This window comes from Psittacula echo, assembly GCF_963264785.1.
Source record: "Psittacula echo genome assembly, chromosome: 3".
NCBI lineage: Eukaryota > Metazoa > Chordata > Aves > Psittaciformes > Psittacidae > Psittacula > Psittacula echo.
In genome coordinates this window covers 73292831-73315698 of record NC_137736.1, presented here as the reverse complement: position 1 = coordinate 73315698, position 22868 = coordinate 73292831, and the positions used below count along the sequence as shown (strand labels likewise).

General features: G+C 43.2%; 1 protein-coding gene across 1 annotated transcript in view; it reads left to right on the top strand.

The window, feature by feature from the left end:
• Window positions 1-9699, top strand: part of HS6ST3 (heparan sulfate 6-O-sulfotransferase 3) — a gene marked incomplete at both ends in the record, with an annotated part of 297766 nt that extends 288067 nt beyond the window's left edge. The window contains one exon of the mRNA XM_080612503.1: window positions 8994-9699. Within this exon, the coding sequence (XP_080468629.1) occupies window positions 8994-9699 (706 nt within the window). The remainder of the gene's footprint in view (window positions 1-8993) is intronic.
• Window positions 9700-22868: the final 13169 nt, after the last annotated feature.

Sequence of the window (22868 nt, the reverse complement as noted above, 5' to 3'; positions counted from 1 at the left end):
AAGGGACCTCAGGAGGTCTCTAGTCCAACTCCCTGCTCAGAGCAGGGTGACTACTAAGCGCAGATGGGGTTGCTCAGAGCTCTGGTAAGTTGGATCCTCAAAACCTCCAAGGATGGAGGGTGTACAGCTTCTTTGGGGAAAGCTTTCCAATGCTTAATTGTTCTCACAATGATAATAGTTTTCCTCCTGTCCTCCTCTTCTTCAGTTTCTGGCTGACACATCTCAATTATGCCACCGTACACATCACTGAAAAGCCTGGCTGCATCTTCTCACTGACCTCCTCTTTGGTACTGGAAGGCTGCTGTTTGTTTCCCATCTAGCATCTCTGAAATACTTCATTAAAATCCGTATCCTCACGAATTTATATTCTCCTATGTCAAGAAAAAAAAGTGTCAGCACTCCCAGTTTCCTTTTCCAGCAGTAGGTCCTGAGATAATTTTCACTGATTGAAGGGTGTGTGGCGATGTGATATGTAGGAAGCATAATTATTATTTTAATGGTTATTCATTACTTTTAAAAGTAATGAATACAAAATCACATAAGTAATAAGTACAAAATCACAGGTTCTAACTCCAGAAGCGTTTTAAAGAAAGTTACTAGTTTGCATAGTCCCAGGCCAGTTGTCTTCATTCCTAAAATATCTAAGGAAAAAGTCTCTACAGATGTGTTTTTTACCATAGTTTGCAGTGCAGATGTAGCACTGGATTTTCAAACTCATCTTTTTTCTATGCAGGATAAATCTAAAACAGTACAAAGTTCAAATAGCTTACCCAGTAGCTCACTCTTCTCTTATCCTCACATAGCTCTACACCATTACTGAATTTGCCCTGGCCTCACTTCAAGGGCTCTTTAGGTGGAGAAATTCCAGATGTTTTACATGCAGCATTTGTGTTGCCACAGGTTCACTCTCTTTCTTCTACCCCTCTGCATTAGCCTAGATCGCTGCTGTTAGATGTCATGTGATGTCAGAGAGTGAGTAATCTCTGAAGACACTCTTTGTCATCTGTCATTCTTTAATCAGGTGTGGGACACTACCCTTCTGATAACCAGCCATGCAAAAAAGAAGAATAAAACAGTGCTGTAAAGCTTTGCTGAGGTTTTCCTGATAGCATGGATACAGGATTTTATCTGATGTTTTAGAGGGTATTTTTAAAGAAAAAAGGACTTGTAATTTCTAAACAGAAAAAATGGGGAGGTTATAATAAATCCTAAAGCAACAAATGGCTGTAAAAGAAAATTAGGTTGGTGATGGGGAGTATTCCTCCTAACACGCAATGAAATGTGAGGTTTCATATATCTTAAGTGCTTCCCAATGCCCAAACACCACATTTCTCTTGCCTGTAACAGACTGTATCATCACAAGTAACTTCCTAAGCAACTGTCTTTGCTTTCCAGGATCAGAAATATAACCCAGCTGTCTGACTCCAAGCAATCCCATATGTCTGAATCCAAGCCCTTCCCCTATCTCACTGATACACTGCTGTATCAGCAAGGACAACAAAATTATGGTAGACGTTTCTCTAACTGCTGGTTTGGAGATCTGTATGAAATAATACAGAACTTACTTAAAACTTTTGTTTAGATTGGGAATGGTCCAGCTCTAAAAGCATGCTTAGAAAGAAACATAACTGATAGATGTGTCATAGGTACAAAAAGTCACAGAATGGAGGTTCTCTGTAGTTACTGCTTGCTCATGACAAAATGTTGTTACTTATCAGTTTTTGAGGTTGGCCTCGAGTTTGCATTCTGTGAATATGTTTGTTCAGGCAGGGGGCTTTGACTCCAGGCATGGGGTTCACCTTACAGGTAGAGCCACCTACAATGTAGGCATCTCCAGGTTAGCAGATATCTTAAGCTCCCATTGTGGTCAAGGTACACAGTGCAATGCATAGGGAGCCTCTGAAGTGATACAGCTCATGCCAGAGCTGGCACCTACCTTGGCCAGCTGCACTGCTCTGCAGACACACACCACTGCCTGTGTTGAGCAGCTCCTCGCTGGCTTCAGAGGTTGCTTAGATGTGTAGCTTATACGTAGACCGCTGCATTTAGATCTCTTACCCTGGAAGTAGTATCTAGTCACTTCTCTGAGCAGGCATGTTCTACCAGGTTTAGCTGCACTGTATGTCACTGGTATAACAAAAAGGGTAGTTAACCAACAGAAGCTTGTGGCCAATTTGGAAATGGGAAACAGTGAAAGTTTTTTTGCTGGTTGGATTCAGAGCCATGGGACAAAATCTTAGAGGAATAGTGAGACATATATAAAATTTTATTATTTTGTACCTCAAAATGCAAACTGTTTTGGTTTTCTGTTTTATTTAATTGTGCTGAAGTCAATGGCAAGCCTCCTTTAATATGGAGTATCTACAGGACGTTACAGCCACTGTTTAAAGTAAGCACAGTGCTCATCATCCAGTTATGAACAGCAGAAGTGGTGGGTGCTCAGATCCTCTGAGAAAACAGCCATTTAAGTGTTTTTTCTACATGCTGAATGGGTGATGTATGTGGTTAGGGTGGATAAACATTGAGTTCTTAATGGTGTTTGCTGTTCTTTCAGCAAAAGACTTGCAAAGACATGACAACTTGACAGGACATCATGACAACTTGAGAGGACAGCTAATTGTATTAAGGCCACAAACGTTCTTAAAGGATGCCTTAGAAAACCATTCCCATCACTAGCATCCTGTGACAGATGCTAAGCTTAAACCTATCTGCTGTTGCTACATAATCTTGGCAAAAGTTTGTGGGCTGGATAGTTTATCTGTCTGGATTGGTGGATAATCTGTATGATGCTTCCTGCAGCCTGATGGACATGCCTGTAGTTTGTGCACTGTTTCATAGCTTTTTTGTCACAGTGCTGTTGTTCTGAATGAGAAGTATACAATCAGTTCTTGTCATGTTGGGCAGGTTATCTGTCAATTAAGCACAACATAGATGCAGTGACGCTCTGCACAATAATGCTGCCAGCCATAAGCTGATACATCTGCATTACTCTAGAATGACTTTGACCAGTTTGGATCAGCCCAGCAATGTTTCTTTGCCTTCTGCCTCCCCCCACCATCCTTGTTGAATGCTCTTATTCCCTAATAGTTCATGTATTGCATTCTCTTTATTTTTGTTTCATTTGTTTACTCTATTTGGAGGATGTGTCGATGTGGTGCTTGGGGACTTGGTTTAGTGGTGGACTTGGCAGTGCTGGTTTAACAGTTGGACTCAATGATCTTAAAGGTCTTTTCCAACCTAAATGATTCTATGATTCTCTTCACCATTACCCATACTGGTGATGCTTTGCCTGGTGAGAGGTTGCTGATCGGTGGTTAACTATGTTACTGCTCCTGAGAACTTGGCCTTTAGGATAAAACTGGGAAGCGTAAGACTTCTGTTCATATAATGCAGATCCTTCCCAAGCCTTTTTCTTGCCACAACCTCTTGTCATTAGCAGAAACATGCTGCTAGGCTGGATTTGCTGGGTATTTCAGACCTTTCTTTGGGTGCACGCTCACTTCCAGCCTCAAAGCTGCTATCTACTTGTCTCAGCTTGGGTTATGAACTTGACCAGGGCTTTTATTTTCCCTGCTACCAGGAAGAAGCAGAACGTGGATGGTTTTATGATGCACCTAGGTTTTTCAGTCGTTTTGATTCTTCTTTCTTCCATCAGTTAGTATATTCCAAAATATTCTCCAGTGACTCTTTTTCTCCACCTCAAATATTCCTCTGTCTCTACTATCAGCTGCTGTGAGCACTGTTCTCTTTTTATGAAGATGCCATTCATCCTTCTTCCCCAGGAGGCCCTACAGGATGTTTTTGTTCTCTTATGTGTGGTGATCCTTCACGTGTTTAGTAAATCTCCCTCAGCTGGGATGTCTATTCCAGAGTGATAGAAGAGGCAGAATGCCCTGGTTTGGGATCACCTCTGCTAATAGCACAGTCTGCTCCTCTGAAATTAATTTCCAAACCAGAGCAATACTATTGAAGGATTAATGTAAGACTAGAGTATTAAATTATTAGAGTATTAAATATAAGGTATTAAAATACCTTATAATGTGAAAGAAATACATGTTCTTAGGTTATAACTAGAAGCTTATTTTAGCTGTTCTGTTAATTAAAGGTTTTCTTTGACTAATGCTGATGAAAACACTGGATTTCATGTGAGTAGGACTAGAGCCTTCTGAATTTCCAAGTGCTTTTTACTTATAGTGTAGTGTGCAGCCCAATGCTTCACACCAGTGCTTGTTTGGGCCCTCGTGTGGATCGTCAGGCCCTTGCTGTGACCATCATGGTGCTTAGCATGTGTGTCCAAAAACTCAGCTGTCCCATAGTGGCAACTTCAATAACCCATTGATTTCAGTACATTATGCTCGAAAGGAGATTGATCTGGGGAAGTTGTATGAAGTTCCCTTTCAGGAAGAGCTAACAACATGACTAGTGGGCTGGTGTTGTTTGAAATGTAATCTAAACTGTACGTACATGTCTAATGTTTGTATAGGCAGCCACAAGATGCATTGGCAAATACACAATATGCAGTTACTGTGATTTTTCTTTCATTGACAACTGCGGCTTATGACCAGATTCCAGTGTAAATTTTTGCACACACACATGCACACAAATGCTAATATACGGACATAGATATAGATTAGATAGAGATATAATTTGTATGGTTTTAAAATAATTTGGAACGTTTTGAGTAAAGCATCTTCTCACTGACAGGCCCGTGTATTGAGCTTGGCTAGCCTTTAAGAACCGAGGCTGTCTGTGACAGCAGTTTGAGTAGTCAGTGATGGGCATCTGTTGAAATGAAGCCAATAAATCTGTGATGAGTTTACTTTGTGAAAGAGGGTTACAGAAGTTATTAATTCTTTGCTGAGTATTTCCTACAATGGGTAGCTGTGGAGTTTAACGTAGCCATGTAAGCATGAGCATGGGCAACACAAGGAGGGGTCATTTACACTGGTGAGAACAAGTGCGCATCTGTATTCAGACGTGAACAGGCATGTTCAGTATATAGCTGACTTGATGTTCTTTTACTGAACAGTGATGAAAAGAGAGACTGAAGGTCATCCCCAGTTTCATAATTTTATGAGTGGCTTCTTGTCTTCATTGTGAGCTGACTCCTGAGCCATTCCTAGTGTGAACACTGTATTAGGCACTGAGCTCTTCTATATTTAAACCATAAATGTCAACATTTTAAAAGATTTCCTAAGGTAATTTTTATAATTTTCCAACTGAAGCAAATGTGCATGACCTATGTATTCTTACTTATATCATTTTAGAGGTATGACATCCTTTTCACTAAAAGAAAAAATTGTCCACAACTGCTTTACAGCATCCCCCAGTCCTCTGTGTTGTAACAGTGTCATCCGGACAGCGCCCAGATGGAAAAAATCTTAAGGTCTTGCAACCTCAGATGGGTTAAAACAGTGATGGAGAGTCACGAACAAAAGGTTAAACAGAAGGCTGTAAACTTTCAACGTGACAGGGATAGCTGTGCTCTTAGTTATTAGCACCTGAGAAACTAAATGTGTGTCAGGCTGCTGTTAAAGGTTGCCTACCAGATGAAGAAGCCATTCAGTCGATAACACAAGAAGGCAACTCTCTGAAAGAAACACAAATTAGAAGCAAATTGATCAGGATAGTGAAAACAGATGCAGACATAAGGTAGTCACAAGGAGTAGCAGCAACAGACTGGCGAAAGTTTCTCTCCCAGTCTGCATAAGAGAAGCTGCAGATGTTATACAAAGTTGTGCTGTTCTCATTTCCCTGCATTTGCTTTATATTTGTGTTTATTGCCCATCAAACACATTTACATATGCAGTCATGAAATGGAAATGACTGGTGCAAAGTAGGTATTTTTGTTAATTGTTGTTGCTCTGTGTCATGCCTAACTGGGGCTTCTGGAGATGGGTGAGGAAAGACAGAATTACTATTAGAGGTACAAATAATTGTCAAGAGCAACTTTTAAACCCGTCTGCTGCCACGTGTGAACATCAAAACTATCCGAAGAGGGGAGGGGCAGCATTACGAGGGCGAAGCCAAAACCATGTCTCTGTCAATGTAGATGTTGCCAACTGCTTCTGAATCTTTGTCCATCATTTTTTTCATTTCTGCTCCCTGGGGGCTTCAATTATTTTCTGTCACAACCCTACCAGTGCCTGCTGTATGTTGCAACAACAGTGTCTTATGCCGAAAGCTAATGGCCGTTTGAAAGTTGGGCTGCTTTATCTGCACAACACTAGTGAAATGTGTCCGCTTTTTGTCCCAGTACTTGGAAAGCAATTCTTAACATGCTTTCATACATGCAAGGCAGAGCCAAGACGAGCATCCAGTTTAAGAAAGGAAAGCTGTGGTTTGAAGTGCTTAAAGATAGTGCTTTTCATAGTGGAACTATACTGCAGAGGACACAAGAGGGTTTCTGATACTTTCTGTTCTGCAGGAGTACAAGAGGGTTTTTTGAAATATCTGTCTGAATGGCTGCACGATCCTTGGGTTCACTGTTCGTGTGGGCTGTGTAAGTAACTGAAGTGGATCAAAACAGTTGTAGTGCAGTTTGGTCATGTGTGAACAGCAGCAAGGAAACCCAAGCTCCAAATGAGTTAGTTTGGAAATATCATCCTTCAGAGTATGGCAACTCCCTAGTTTATGTCCTTCCACCTGTAGCTCTTCATCTACAACATAATCCTTGAAACAGATGTTTCCATTAGGAAAGGGACCTGGGGGTCCTGGTGGATAGGATGACCATGAGCCAACACTGTGCCCTTGTGGCCAAGAAGGCCAATGGCATCCTGGGGTGTATTAGAAGGGGGGTGGTCAGTAGGCCAAGAGAGGTCCTCCTTCCCCTCTACTCTGCCCTGGTGAGACCGCATCTGGAATATTGTGTCCAGTTCTGGGCCCCTCAGTTCAAGAAGGACAGGGAACTGCTGGAAAGAGTCCAACGCAGAGCGATGAAGATGATTAAGGGAGTGGAGCATCTCCTTTATGAGGAAAGGCTGAGGGAGCTGGGTCTCTACAGTTTGGAGGAGAGGAGACTGAGGGGTGACCTTATTAGTGTATATAAATATATAAAGGGGGAGTGTCATGAGGATGGAGCCAGGCTCTTCTCAGTGGCAAACAATGATAGGACAAGGGGTAATGGGTACAAACTGGAACACAAGAGGTTCCACTTACACTTGAGAAGAAACTTCTTCTCAGTGAGGGTGACGGAACACTGGAACAGGCTGCCCAGGGGGGTTGTGGAGTCTCCTTCTCTGGAGACATTCAAAACCCGCCTGGACACATTCCTGTGTAACCTTATCTAGGTGTTCCTGCTCCGGCAGGGGGATTGGACTAGATGATCTTTTGAGGTCCCTTCCAATCTCTAACATACTGTGATACTGTGATTCTGTGATTAGATAGCAGTTCAAAAAATGACCCTGCAGCAGGACATAGTACGTAGTTTGGCCTCATAACCTTATTCCAGAAACTATACTCTCTCTCTCTCTCTCTCTATATATATATATATATATACATGCACACTTTATATATAAAATTCAGACTGAATAAGGACAAAGCATTCAGCCCTGATTTCTTTTGCTTGGTCTGAACTGGGGAATGTATCTGCACTTTTTAGGAATATCTATTTTTAGGACAAATGGGAGGTTTATGGAGAATCTTTAGTGGAATGCTTAGGGAATCTTTAGTGGCAGAAAATGGGTGGTACCTGGGAAAGAAAGATAATTGTCTTGGAGATTGTTACAAATGTTGAAATTTTTCATTTAACTCTTGTATGAGATGGCCAACACAAAGGGTTGGCTTGTTTAAAGGCTAACTTGTCGTCAGCAAGCTTACCTCCTGCTTACTTGCTTTATCCTTCTCTAGACTCAAGAAGAAGTGCTGAGATCAGACTTTTCTTAGGAAATCTTAAGACTCATGATTTATTAATGTATTGTCTGCAGTCAGATGAGTCATGCAAACTCACAAGCCTATTTTTGTACCAGACCGTGTGTTAATTTTAGTCATGAATCTTCTGCTGGTTACTCTAGCTGACAGAAATCATAAGTATTTTGGGTTTGCTTTGTCTTTATGATATCACCCTGTAATTCAGGTGAGTTGTTATTGAATAAAACATTTCTTAGTAAAAATCTTGAATCTGTGAAAGCCTGTTCGAAGAATACTCAATTGCAGTCCATTTCAGATTGCCATAAACAGAGGTACAAACTGAATTCAGTAGCTAAAGGATGAACTGACAATGTGAGTTCTGCAGTTATTTGCTCTATTCCAAATCAATATTTCTTGGTGTCTCTTTTGTATTCTTGACAGGTGAGGCTGTATAATGATAATCTTTATATCAACAGATGCTTTTGTACTACACAATTATAACTAATTTCAGTCAAGCACTTGTCTAAAATTAAGTCATAAGAATGGATTTTAGGTGTCTCATTATCTTCACTCCAACCCATTTAATAGTAGGGTCCTTCTTAAGTAGGTGGCTCATGACAGTCTTCCACATGGTGTTATTTTTAGCACCTTGCATCTTCCACATGAAATTGCTCATGCTTCTCTTACATTCTGACCAAGCGCTGTGTGGATTATCATCTTGTGCATCTTGTGAGACATGCATGTCTCAGTCCAGGAGAGAAGTGATCAGATTATATAAACCTCTTTTCCCTGTTTCTAAGATTACTGAGGGTTAGCATTTCAAAGCAGGGGGGAGTACACTCCAGTTAATTGGCTTCTACATAAAGTAACTAACACTGAACAGTTGATAGGTCAAAGTAATTCTGTTTCTCTGATAGCTGCTTATTTCCTTTGATCTCTCCCTCCTTCTCCCAATTCACCTTGTATTTTATCCACAGTATTTATGAAGCTTTAAGCTTTTTACTGTCTCCGAAGCAGTCACTTAAAATGACTGTATTACATTGGGAAAAGTTGGGGGGGGTGGGGGGGTGGCTGGTAATCGATTTATTGGGGAATAGAGAAGTGAACTCCACTGAACCTTAAAACTGTGTTTAATTATGTTTCAGGAACTTCTATTACATCACGATGCTGAGGGATCCAGTGTCACGGTACTTGAGTGAATGGAAGCATGTCCAGAGGGGTGCAACGTGGAAAACTTCCCTTCATATGTGCGATGGAAGAAGTCCAACACCAGACGAGCTGCCTACCTGTTATGAAGGAGACGACTGGTCTGGAGTCAGTTTACAGGAATTCATGGATTGTAGCTACAACTTGGCCAACAACCGCCAGGTGCGCATGCTGGCAGACCTCAGCCTGGTGGGATGCTACAACCTGACTTTTATGAATGAGAGTGAAAGAAATATGATTCTTCTCCAAAGCGCCAAAAACAATCTGAAAAACATGGCCTTCTTTGGGCTCACAGAATTTCAGAGGAAAACGCAGTATCTCTTTGAGAGGACATTCAACCTGAAATTCATTTCCCCATTCACTCAATTCAACGTTACGCGGGCCTCCAATGTGGACATAGGTGAGGATGTGCGGCAACGGATAGAGGAGCTGAATTTCTTGGATGTACAGCTGTATGAATATGCGAAGGACCTGTTCCTGCAGCGCTTCCAGTACTCCAAGCAAGAGGAGCATCAGAAGAACCGGCTAAAGAGGCGAGAGGAGCGGCGGCTGCTGCGGGAGCAGAGAGCTCACCAGTCGCCAAGGGAAGAGGCAGCAGAAGTAGCTGTTACTGAAGATTATAATAGTCAGGTTGCAAGGTGGTGATGCTCCTCCATCTTGACTAACTGATGAAGAGGATCGCAGAATTTGTGCAACTTGGCTACCTGGGAATTAGCCAAGGAAGGCCTATGCTTTGGTAAATGAGACCACATCTGACAACTAACTACCCCTCCTTGTCTCAGTTTTTCTTGGTTTCTGCCAGTGAGGAGAATATATTTTTTTCTCAAGAGGCATTGATTAGTGTTATTGAATCACAGTAGAACAGATTCCTGTCCAAAAAGACTTCCTTCAAAGCCCTAAACTATGAGGATGGGTTGAAGAGAGAGCTATATCCTTTGCGTTAACAGAGTGTACCCTATACAATCTGAGCTAGCAAAACTTGTGCAGACATCTACTGGAAAAAAATACCTGGTTTGGTTCCTCTGTGACATGAGATCTGGTTTGTTTCATACTGTCCTTTGCAACTGTATAGCTTTCTAGTGAATGAAATGGAGGAAAGCACATTGCCCTTTGAGCTTCTACATGCTGTGTTTTGATTAAGAGAAGAATTTGCTGAGGTGATTAAAAAAGACCTAGGAAATGTGGGATTGGGGCATTGCTTGTTCTGTTCTGTTAGCCAGTAGTCAGAGATGATTTATAAGTGAGGTGGTGGCGGGGTTAGCTTATTTCTCTGCAGATGCTGAGAGTACCAAAACCAGCCAGGTAGCAGCCACCCTTCTGAGCATGTGTGGCAAAGGCAAAGCCTTGAGAAATGAGGTCAATTCAACAGCTAGGCAGATATCATGGAGGTTATCTGGATGGAGGCAATGAAAGCAGCCTTTGCATTCACAAAAGGTGAAGAGGGGGCAAGCAAACTACAGGGAAGAGGAAAGAAAGAGCAGGAAAAGCTGAAATATTAGTGTGTCATTTTTCAGATTTGCTTTGAAAGCCTGGAGATCTATTGTCTGTGAGGGTAGGCAGGATTATGATATTGTCTGTTAAAATACATTGATGCCAAGTGAATACAATTTAAATTGGTTTTCTCTCTAACTACAGTAGTGGCTAGAAAAAAAAAATCAGCTTTCAGTTTTTTAGGATACATAATGGCTATGTGGAAAGTCTTGATATTTATCACTCTGTATGAAGATTCTTTGTAAATTTATTGTTTCATGATGAGAGATCTTTATCTGGATTTGTTCCTTGTCTAGAAAAAGATTCAGTGGGTTCCTCCTCCACATGTTACATTCTTGTGGTTAAACTGCATCTCTTTATTCCAAGATCTTATGTTGTCCCATTTGCAATAGTGAAATTTTAAAAAAGGGGGTCCTGTGCACCATGGATCCTTCAAGAGAGTTTTTTTCCTTCTTCTAGCATAAATGTAAAGCATTAGGAGGAAATTTCTCTAAGTGCCTCAACGTGGCTGCTAAATCAAGATGCTGAAAAGTATATTGTTGCATGCATGAATGGCTTTTACCTTACAGATTTGCTAATTAGAAATACTGGAGTACCTGATGTGGATGCACATTTCTAATTTATTTTCAAAATTCAAGAATTTTATCCAGTGGGCAAAAAAAATAATGAGTTACAGAAGAAAAGAGGCTGAATTTCAGTATTTGTCCTTCTGTTTCCAAGTTTTGGGTTTTTTTTTTTAGTGCATGCTGTCTCTTCTCTTCTTCTGACAATGCTGTTGCTACTTATCTATACACAATATCAGATATAAGATCTGACCCATCCTGTTGAAAGTTAATGCATACGATAATACATTAAACATTGAATATCATAACAGCTATTAAGAAGTGAAGAGGGCTGTAGAGATGATGCCTCATTATCAATGTAGTTTATTAGCAATATGCTGATTTATGCCTGATTGTCAGTGTGATACTTTTGGGGAGAGTAGTGATGGGTTATGATCCCTAATACCTGTTCCACTGGTGGATCATGTGCATCTCTTCCCACCTCTGCATTCAGAAGGGAAAACACAGGACTGCAGATCATTACTCTCCTGCTTGGGATATTTGCCTTAGAGAAGAGTGAGGAGCTCTCTAGACTCCCCAGATGGTGCTGCTTGGATCTCCATAGCCTGGAAGAGGCACTCAGACACCTCACTCACGTATGGACACCAACCTTCAGAGGTGTCAATTGAAATGTTTACAGTCTAGGTATGAAGCTCACCCTGGCTGCAGGACAGGAAGGCCATGAAGAGCTAAGCCTGACCAGTATTACTGCACCTTTGTCGCAATGCAGGTAATTCGCAGTGATCTGATATTTTATCTGCTGATACCGGGGCTTCAGGCTGGGCTGGCCCCATGGAAGCAAGGAGCTTTCTGGCTGGTGACACAGGAACGACAGGAGCTGTTGCATCTCGCTGTTCTTGAGCCCATTGCTGCATCTTGCTGCAGACCCTGCAGCAAGAGAGGGGAAGGCTGCCTTTGGCACCTGATACTATATACCCAGGATTTGCAGATGCGCTCCATGCTTCCATGAGGAGGAATGGTGTGCTGGGGGGACCCTGAAGGGCCAGAGGAAGGGCTGTGCAGGAGAATAGCCAGCCTTGTGAGAGAAAAGATGCAAGGCCAAGTTCACATTAAGGAGGAAGATAAGTGAGAAAGTAGAATCAGTCCCAGCCCATCTTTTGTGGTAAAGCATATTTTCTTTTCCCTCCATCACAAAAAAAGGGTCCCATTCCTTTCATCCCTGCCTCTTTCCCCAGTGGGCCACCTCTCCATGCTGCTCGCAGCAACGGGGGACTCGTTTTTCATTTAGAAAATGCAGTGTTATCTTTTCAGCGGAGAGGAGACAGAGCTCAGCAATGGTTCCCTGGAGCCTCACCAGTGACTGTATCAGTTTCAGCTGTTTAAGCACACCAGCCGTTCTCCAGACTATTCCTTCTGCCTGACACAAAACAAAGCCTAATGAGGAAAATCAAAACAATCTTTGGGTGGTTTACATTAGCTTTAATAGTTCGGCAATACGTTAATGCAATGCCTAACCTTTTCATCAGTCATTTCCCAGGAGACAAGATTAGGGTCCTGAAGAGCTCTTAATGTGCTGTAGCATCTATGGTAACGGGATTTGCCTTAATGCTTGGGATTTAGTTAAAATTGAAGTTGGTTTGTTTGGGGTTTTTCTCCCTGGAGCCTGTGTAGCAGATAGATAGCCCTGGATGTACAGGAGTAGTTGTCGTGGTGGGAGATCTTGCCCAGAGGCTCTGGGACTAAAGGACCTGGCACCTCCTTCCCCAGCTCCAGCAGCAGATCCAGCAAACTCACTGTGCCAACAATACTGTTTTTCTTAGCAGAATTTCCTGGCACATAACAAATAAAGCAGCTTGGAAATACTTCCAGGCAGACTTCTAAGACACAGGCTTGCAGCTTTTTTCCTCTTGGGTGCTATGCCTGAAATAAAGTAACGCAAAAGTAAAATAAAGGCCCTGTTCATATCTCTATTATTCCAGGTTTTTGTGGCTCTGACAGCACAGGCTTCACTGTAATTACACTGGCTCATATAAGATCAGAGCACAGTGTGTTTGTCTCAAAATATTCGTGAGCAACATGATAGGATTTCTGTCCATCTTCCTGGCATTATTTTGTTGCTTAAACAAGGCAGTTTGGCTTCTGCTACTGTGGCGCTGAAACACATCTCATTCTTTTTAATGGAGATGTACTTGCGAATCTCTCCTATCACATATTCAGCACTGGCTGCCTTTTCCAGTTATAATTCACTGTAGGCTTGGAGCAGACAGAGAATCATGCTGTGTCATTAAAACTTGTTCCTGGTAATTTGATGCCTAAGTCCAAGAACTCAGCCTATTGGCTATGAGGCATACTTTATTAAGGAATGAAAATTTGTCCTTTCTTCCCTACTCAGCAATGCTAACAATAAAAAGCTTTTGCACTATGGGGAAAAAAAACCACCATTTCTGATGTTAGGTATTCTTCACTGCAGTTGTGTTAATAGTGAGGCTGCGATAGCCTTGCTGTGGATTCTACCCAACATGTGATAGTTCTTTGCAGTTCACTAAAAACAGAAGTACAGAACAAAAAAGCGATGGAGTCACATTCACAGCCAAACTTCCTGACTGCAGCGTATCCATTCAGCCAAGCCAAATGGTAGGTCACATCACCTTTGCATCTGGAGATGTTTCAGATTTGACTGGCATTCAAGCTGGCTTTCTATTTAACACATGCTTCTTTCTGCACTAGTGAATTCTTGTTTCCTACCTGCAGCCTTGTATCAGTTATGGGCACTGATGTTACAAAACTTCTCACTGACACTTTTTTTCTTCCATTGCTGTTCCCCTGGAATTATTCTTTTTTGGTCTAGGATAAAGAATATCTTTCCAGGCTGGTGAAGACTACCCTGTACGAGATGAGCAACTACAATAAAATCATCCTGCTGAAGCAGATTGCTGTATTCTCACTGCATGTGGCAAAAGCTTACTCAGAAAAGGTAGCCAGTTTGCACTGAATCACTTCTCTCAGTTTGGTTCTTGTAGTACTTTCTTTGTTGATATTTTGTGGAGGGAAATGGGTTCCATAGCCTACAATGTCCTTGAATTTCTTCTTGGCCGTATCACTAGCTTGTTGGAAGTGAAAAAAAATAAATCAAGATTCCCATCAGTTGCCATATTTAAGATGAAAGGGTAAATTAATAGGCTGTAAATTACTTTATTCTTTAGGATTTTTCCTTCTGTTTATGTGCAATAATGTGTGTGAACTCTGCTACTAAGAGATTGTATCGTGAGTAACCATATCTACTTTTATTCCTATTTACAAGATAGTTTGTAGACCTAGGGATTTTCATTGATGTAAAGCACAATTTAATGAATTATTTACTGTGTTTAACCATTGTGATGTCAAAATCAATTGTTTTCATATATTTATTTGTTGGTGGTTTTCTGTAAAATGATGCTCATTAAGAAATCTGTTAAAAATGAAGAAGTTTTGTTGAATATTGTTGGGTCCATGAATTACTTATGAGCAACAAATAAACATTGTTTGCGTTTTTGAAACACTAAAGGTTCCATCTTGTCTACATAGGCATAAGAATGATTAAAAATGCTTCTGTTGGACCAGTTTCAAGCATTAGTAAAGATCCACTGTAACCATAATTATGATTTTTTTAACAATATATACATGGAGTAAAAGCATGTTGATATAAGTTACAGTTTAATTTTGTTTGGGCTCAGTACCAAATCTTTTGGTTTCAATTGACTTTGCTGGGCATTATCTCAGATTGAATTAGGACAGGAGAGTCGAGACTTGAATAGTCACCAGTAGTAATTCAAGTGACCCAGTGTCAGAATTTCCATACTTGGATTGAGTTAAGACTTAAATATGCAAATAGCAGTAGTGAATTCATTGGACTTCGTTCCTACTCCAGCGGCACCGAAGCCAGTCCGAATTGTCAGGATAATCTCATGAGCTGCTGTGGGGAAGGATGAGAGGTTGCAGTCTGTTGCCACACTGTGAGCCTCTTATGCATGCCCTTGTATCTTTTGAGAGTGCCTGGGCCTTGAGAGGAGCTGATTGCTTATTCAGGCATACTATTCCATGTAAGTGTGTGAATACAGTGAACTAGGGCAGGGATGGGAGCATGGAGGAGCACAGACAGACGTGAGTAAGGAGGAAACACTGACCTGTCTTCTACTGAGTGATTGAGGCCATCTGTTAGTTCTGCTTCTTCTGAGAGTAGTCCAGGCTGCTGTTCCATGACTGTTTTTCACATTTCTCGATTTTCTCAACAACAAGCCTTGCAGACATGGCACATCCCTGGAGGTAAGCCTGGTTAAGAGAGAAGTTCATGATGTTACAAATTACGATGCAGTGATCATTGTAGGGATTGGTGCATGGACGGGAGGTTGTCAGGAGGGACAGGAACCAGCTGACCCTGGGGAGGTGCTTAGGCAGCAGATATAAGGAATTGTAACTGCGCAATAAATCGTTGTTGACCCGCATTCCGTGAATGCTCTATGTCTCAGCCCTAGTTCGGAGGGAACTAGTGCTTCCGTCCCTCACCACACGAGTAGCGAGAAACTACAAGTGGTGACCCCGACGTGATAGCGATGGATGTGAGCCACGTGGTACAGGTACTGGAGGCCCTCGTGCAGCAAGCTGGGTTGCCGAAGGCGATAAACTCGGAGCCAGCGGGCCACTGCATCCAATGGTTGCGAGGCCGGGGGGCGGTGGAGGCCCCCGTGGACGTATTAGATACCTCCCGATGGGGACGGATCTGCCAAGAGCTTTTGGAAGCGGTCTTGGCTGGGGAAAAGAAAGCAGGAGACCTAGGGGAGACGTGGGGTGCCATCGAGAAAAGTTGTCCCCAGGACAGGAGCTGCTGGAGCGGCCGCGGGACGCGGAGGCGCTGCGAGTGGAGGAGCAGCGGGTGCAAGCGCGGGAGCTGTGGAGGAAGGTGCCCCGGGAGGCGCGGCCGGAGCCCCTGAGCCGCGCGGCCGAGCGGGCAGCGCCGGGGCTGCAGCGAGACTGCCAGAAACCGCGGCCGCGGCAACAGCAAAAAACCGGGAAGCGGAGTCTTGTGAGCCCTGGCAACACTCCCCTTTGTGCAACAGGGCAGGGGACAGGGGGGTTCCCCACAACGAGCGACAGCAACCCTCAAAGCCTACCCTGGGGGAATCCTCCCTACTAACGACACTGTCTTTATCCTTGGCTACCAGGCCGGAGTGTTCAGTTTGGTTTTGATTTAAAAAAAAAAAAAAAAAAAAGAGGTACCCTTATAGCCTTTTGAGCACGGTGTGTGAGTGCCGTGGTGGGCTGTGGACTTGAAACCCCATATACAACTCATTTGATAGTCTCTTTGTTATCCACATGTACTAGAAGATGGCAAATATATATCCATGTATATCCATGTTTCTGTTAGCCCTTGGAGAATTTTTATGGATATTGCTGACCACTTCTTCCAATGTAGGCTGGCCACTTGCATCGGAATGAGTGTGCATTTTGGTCAGTGTAAAAGCCCAAGGCTTGTGCGATGTGGGGGGGCAGAGCCTCTGCGGGGACGCCCGCTAAAGTTGAGCCTGCCACCTTACACTGCAGTGATGCTGCTTGGAGCTGATTTTTGATTGTCTTCACAGGGTCCTTATGCTACGTTCTGTATGAGGGACCATATAGTGGGAATAATGATTGTCTAGGTTTTGTGTTTCAAATATTGTAATTGTATGGAGTGTGCTTGTGGGATCCCATGCGTGTGTGCGTGTGTGTGTGCTGAGGGCGGACAGTGTTCTGTGTATTTTTTGTTGTTGGGTTTGTGTAAAAGTTTTAATGGGTAGCAGATTAACATTTTGGACAAGAAAGGGTTAATGCAAAGTGCCGTTGCTGGCAGGTATTTACTGCTGCTGATAAGCAGGCAGGCAGCTGTAGCTTCACATTTCTTTCCCATCAGAATGCCTTTGAATCACTTTAACGGGCCTCCTTCTCAGGAGCTGATAGCGTGGGAGAGGGGGTATGTTTGTGTTCTCCTACCTACAGGTCCATGGCAGCTGCCTGCAAAGTTTGCAAAGCCTTGCCATGAGCTGGACAAACAAGTGGAGGAACCCGATGCCTCAGCTACAGGAGCTGACAGTGAATACCCCGAGCAGAATGAGACAGAGGAGAAGAAAAATAAATGATTACAGGACATCACTTGAGGGCAACTGAAAAGTAACAACTTGAATATGTGTGCTTGTAACGTAGCTATTATTAGAGGCTGTGATTTTGTGTATAAAACCACCTGTATTTACTAGCCAGTTGCTAATGAGAAACTATACCTTGTATTGTGTGCATTTGTTACTTGTAAAAGATGTTAGAGCATGCAAATTTGCAGCAGCTGCTAGAAAATGCTAAGACAAAAGCTAGAAAGATTCTAATATGATGGTAGTGTTATAAAGCAGGTAATGGAACAAATTAAGAGGGTGGAAGAACTCCACTGCTAAGAAAGTTCTTTGGCTGGTTTCTTGCTGCCATCAGCATCTTCAACATGCTGTTGTAACCTGTAGTAGTTACTCTGGTAATGTAAATCTGTGTGTGCTTTGCCACAATAGCAACTCGTTACTGGATGAAGCAGGTGAAACTCTGCATTGACAATGAGGTACAAGAACTGAGGTTGACCAAATGCCTGCTGCCACAGTCAAGGGCAAGACTGGGTTGGCCTCTGTGTTTGCCACCAAGAAGAACCTTTAGCTCTGCTGTTGGCTGCAACCCAGCAGGCGTGGAGCGGTGGGGACACATGCCATGCCAGACCTTGATGTGAGGGGATGGCCTCCCCTGTTATCAGAGAGCCATCCAGGAGAAAAAGGGCAGACCCAGCAGCCTGTGACTGACCTGTGTTGAAGAAATATGGAAACATGCTAAGATCTTACACATGGTATATGAGGATGGGCAAGCCTTTTGGCTGGACAATTTGTTAGGTGAATGGGGACTGACAGGTTGGCTGGTTGCTCTAGTAAAAGGTGGACTAATGGTGTTTATTGTCATTTTAACGATTTTGATTTTGTTGCTGTGTATCTTTAATGTATCCAAAGAATGATTATGAGTGCTACAAAGCATGTTTGGCTTGTATAGAAAGAAAAAGGGGGAGATGTGGATGACTTTCTAGCAAAGAACGGCCATGTATCCAGATCAGCAAGTGCCTACGTGGAGTCGGACATGAACCAAGGGTCAACAAAAGCTGAAGGAATCACAGCAAGATAAGAAGGAACTGACAAATGCTACTATGCTTGCACTAAGTGGGCTCTTGACTGATGTTGATAGTGTTCGTCATGCCACCTTACAAATAGGGCAGCAATCGACTTTTTATTGTTGGCACAGGGGCATGGTTGTGCTGAATTTGAGGGGATGTGCTGCATGAATTTGTCAGATCATTTGGAATCAATTTATAAGAGTGTACAACAATTGAAAGAGAGGGTTAAACGGCTAACGAAAGATGATGGATGGAGTAACTATATTATGTGTGTTAGTTTTATTTGTATTAGCAGCAAGTTATATGTTGTGGTGTATGATGTCTATAGTTAAGAAAAATGTAACATCTGTCTGGTTTGCTCAAAGACAAAAAGAGAGAATTATGGAGTGGCTGAGGGACGGTGGACATTTCGTGACCAACCCAGATGTCAGCCTTAGGAGATGGTGGTTATGAAGAATACAACTGAACAATGGACATGTGAGCAATCCCAGCTGTTTGGTCTTAGCCAGACTCTGAGTTAAGTTGCAAGGCCTGAATTCAAGTTACCCAGGCTGCAAGGCCTAGCCTTTGGTTACTAAAGGACAGTTACGTGCAGTAGAATAAGGAACTTGGCATTTGCTCAAGGCTAACAAGATGTGGGAGCGGGATGGTGAAACTGCAAGTTATGTGAGAAAGGTAGCGAATGGATAATTTTAGCTAGCTTGTTATCTGCTTCAAAATGTGTGGACTGCACTTCTGAGCCAATCACAATCTATATTGGTTACGTCTAGCCAATAGCAGTTCAATTTCTGGAAGCATATACTGTAGCTACTGTAGCTACTGTGCTACAACAGTGGTCTGTGGACCCCATTGGCCATTGAGACTACGATGGAGTGTGCGCAAGTCCTTTTTCAGGCTTTGTCTGAGCGAGCTGCTGAAATTTGCCCAAATCACTGTAATAGTCATTCGCACATCCCTGGACTCCTGACTGAAGGTAACAGTAGTGCAGACCGTGTTGCACAAGGTCTGCCAGTTCCTGACTGTTGTGCTCCAGTTTTTATGCGCTATTTACATGTCACGGTTGATACCTGTAGCAGTATCATCTTGGCTACGGCACAACGCAAGCGAGACGCCAAAGCAGCCATTTTGCATTGGCGCGAGGTCATGGCGATTTTGGGAGTCCCTAGCCAGATCAAGACCGACAATGGTCCAGCATATTCAAGTCAACTGGTGGCTTCATTTTTATGACAGTGGGGCATTGAACATAAGACCGGTTGTCCTTATAACAGCACTGGCCCAGCTATCGTCGAGTGCACGCACCGGACTCTGAAAGCTCGCCTCGGGTGTCTTGAGGCGGGGGAGACCGTACCCGGAAGAGCTCCCGCAGACTGTGTGCGCTGACTTTTACTTTCTGCTCTGACTCGTTTAAATCAATTCTCGCATGGATCAAGTGAACAATCCCCGATGAGCTCGCACTTTGCCTCACCTCTAGACAAACCCTCGTATCCACAGGTACGGGTGAAAGATCTGGAAAAGGGCAAGATAGGTCCATTTGCCCTACGTGCTCACGGGTGAGGCTATGCCTGTGTGGAGGGGGAGACTGGGCTAAGCTGAGCACCGGCAAAATGGTTATTACCGTATTTGTAGCTGTGTCTGTAAGTTTGTATTTGAGCTATATTTCACAGGTGGTGATTGGCGCTCGGCTGTATCTGGGAGAGAGTGATGGAAAGAGGTGTGAAATGACATCCCTGGCCCTTGTGTGTCCAGATGACTTCACTCACGGATCCAGTCACGACGTGCCTTACGAACTTTGTGGCCGGCTGTTGAATACGACATCACTCAGGCCGGAAACACCTGCGTCTAGGTCCCTTTAGGCTGATGCTCTGTGTTTATTAGTATTAGGATGTTTGTTTCCTTCTTGTTTGATTATGTAATGCACACTGTGTTTGAATACTTAGTGGCACAAACCTTTCTTACTTAGTTAATTAGAGTTATAAGTTGCTTATCTGGAATAGCTGTTAAAACCCTGAGTTTTCTAGTCTTGAGGCGGGGGAGATGTAGGGATTGGTGCATGGACGGGAGGTTGTCAGGAGGGACAGGAACCAGCTGACCCTGGGGAGGTGCTTAGGCAGCAGATATAAGGAATTGTAACTGCGCAATAAATCGTTGTTGACCCGCATTCCGTGAATGCTCTATGTCTCAGCCCTAGTTCGGAGGGAACTAGTGCTTCCGTCCCTCACCACACGAGTAGCGAGAAACTACAATCATGACCAACCCCTTTGTGCTCAAAGTCGACTGACCTCTGCCAAGTGCTGTAGAAAGCTATATTAAAGGTAAAAAAAATACATAGTCTGCATGACAAATTACTCTTGGGACACAACAAAGACAGCATTTGGTGGGGGTAATAGAAGAAAGGAGGCTCTCAGAGGTTCTGGTGGGATTTGTTTTCTTAATTGTTCTTCACAGCACCTTAGACTCAAACAGCTACTGTTTAAAAACACCACTGTAAGCAGGGGCTATTTGAGCCTATAGTAACCTGTACCTTTCTAGAATTCATTTTCATTTCAGTCTCCCATTTGATTATTTCTCTGGTTCCATTCACTTCAACTTCAACTGAATTCATCTGTACTGCTGGTTTGTGCTTGAAGTCTGTATATATATGAAGACTGTAGGGTAGATCTGTATGTTAGGAAGTGTTTTGACTGTCTACGGCTTAGTGATGAAGATAGATAGGATTGAGTGTTTATAGGTAAGAATCAGGGGAAAGGTCAACAAGGCAGACATTATGGTGGCAGTCTGTTGCAGACCATGCAGTCAGGATGAAGAGGCAGATGAAATACTCTATAAGCATGTCAAAGTCTCACAATTGTTAGCCCTTGTTCTCATGGGGGACTTCAACTTACCAGGTATCTGCTGGAAATACTACTTCAGCAGAGGGAGAGCAGTCTAGGAGGCTCGAGTGGGGGGAAGATGACTTCCTGACAGCTGGTGAGGGAGCCAGCCAGGGAAGGTGCCCACTGGGACTGTTGTTTGTGAACAGAGAAGGACTTGTGGGTGATGTGGCAGCAAGAGGCTACCTTGGGCATAGTGATCATGAAATGATAGAGTTTTCAATTCTCAGAGAAATAAGGATGGGGGTCAGAAGAACAGCCTTGGACTTCCAGAGGGCAGACTTTGTCTGGTTGACAGAGTCCCTTGGGAGGCAATCCTGAAGAGCAAAGTTGTCCAGGAAGGCTCAACATTCTTCAAGAGGGCAATCTTAAAGGTGCAGGACCAGGCCATCCCTACATGCCAGAAGATGAGCCAGCAGGGAAGACTGGCCTGGCTGAACAGAGCTTTGGAAGAAGAGGCAGGCAATTGGTGAGGCTGCACCTTGAAACCTGTATTCAGTTTTGGGCTCCACACTACAAGGAAGACATTGAGTTGCTGGAGCAAGTCCAGAGAAGGGCAACGAAGCTGGTGAAGGGTCTGGAGAACAAGTCCTATGAGGAACAGCTGAGGGAACTGGGGTTGTTTAGTCTGGGGAACAGCAGGCTCAAGGGGGGACCTTACCGCTTTTTACAACAACCTGAAAGGAGATTGTAGTGAGGTGGCGGTTGGTCTCTTCTCCCAAGTAACAAGTGATAGGACAAGAGGTAACAGCCCCAAGCTGCGCCAGGGGAGGTTTAGACTGGATATTAGGAAAAATTTCTTCCCTGAGGTGGTTGTCAGGCTGCTGAACAGAATCATCCAGTGCTGTTCATGCTGCCTTGAAATTGCCCACCTGACCTTCAGCTGCTGCTCCAAAAGGATGCAGATCTCAGAATAAATACATAAACCCTGTGCAGATGTCTCCATAACTGCAGATCTCCAGACAACAGTCTGTCCTCTCCAGACTTACGGTAAGGAATTCAAATAGCTCTCACAGTGTTCGCAGTATCAGGGGGCATCACTTGAGCTGGTCTGCAAGCTCAGAGTTCATCATCATCACCAGTTGTGAGCACAAAATTAAATGAACTGCAGGGCAGCGTGAGTGATGGATGAGCAAACTGAATGTTGTTACATTTCTGGGTCCTGCACTGTGGTGGAACAGGGGGCAGCAAGATGGTAAATGAAATGAATGTCTATATTGCTGATAAATATACTATATAGCAGAAGGAGAAATGGATTTTGCCACCAGAAGACAGATAATTTTTTTCCACATACATGGTTACATTTCAAGAAATACATCAGAAAGTTGTACTGTAATGTGCAGTTTATGCCACAGTTAAAAGCAAGAGTGAGACTCAGCACTGCTGTGCTGTATTGTGTGTGGCTGGAGAAAGGCTTTGCTTTTTCAGATTTCATTCACATTCATTTCTATTTTACCTGCAGAGGCTATGCAAGGTGTGACACCTTTCAGCATTGCCTAAGAAATTTGTAAGTATGCCCTAAACTTCTGAATATGAAAAAGTGAGATTAGACAATATGGAGGTAAGTCAATGACTCATAAATATTACTCTGTCCTGTAAAAGCAGAGAGTGCTGAAAACACATAATGGTAAGAATAAGTAAGGCCTGCCCTGCTCAGACAAGGGGTTTACTGCAGGAGTTTGGCCACCTGGG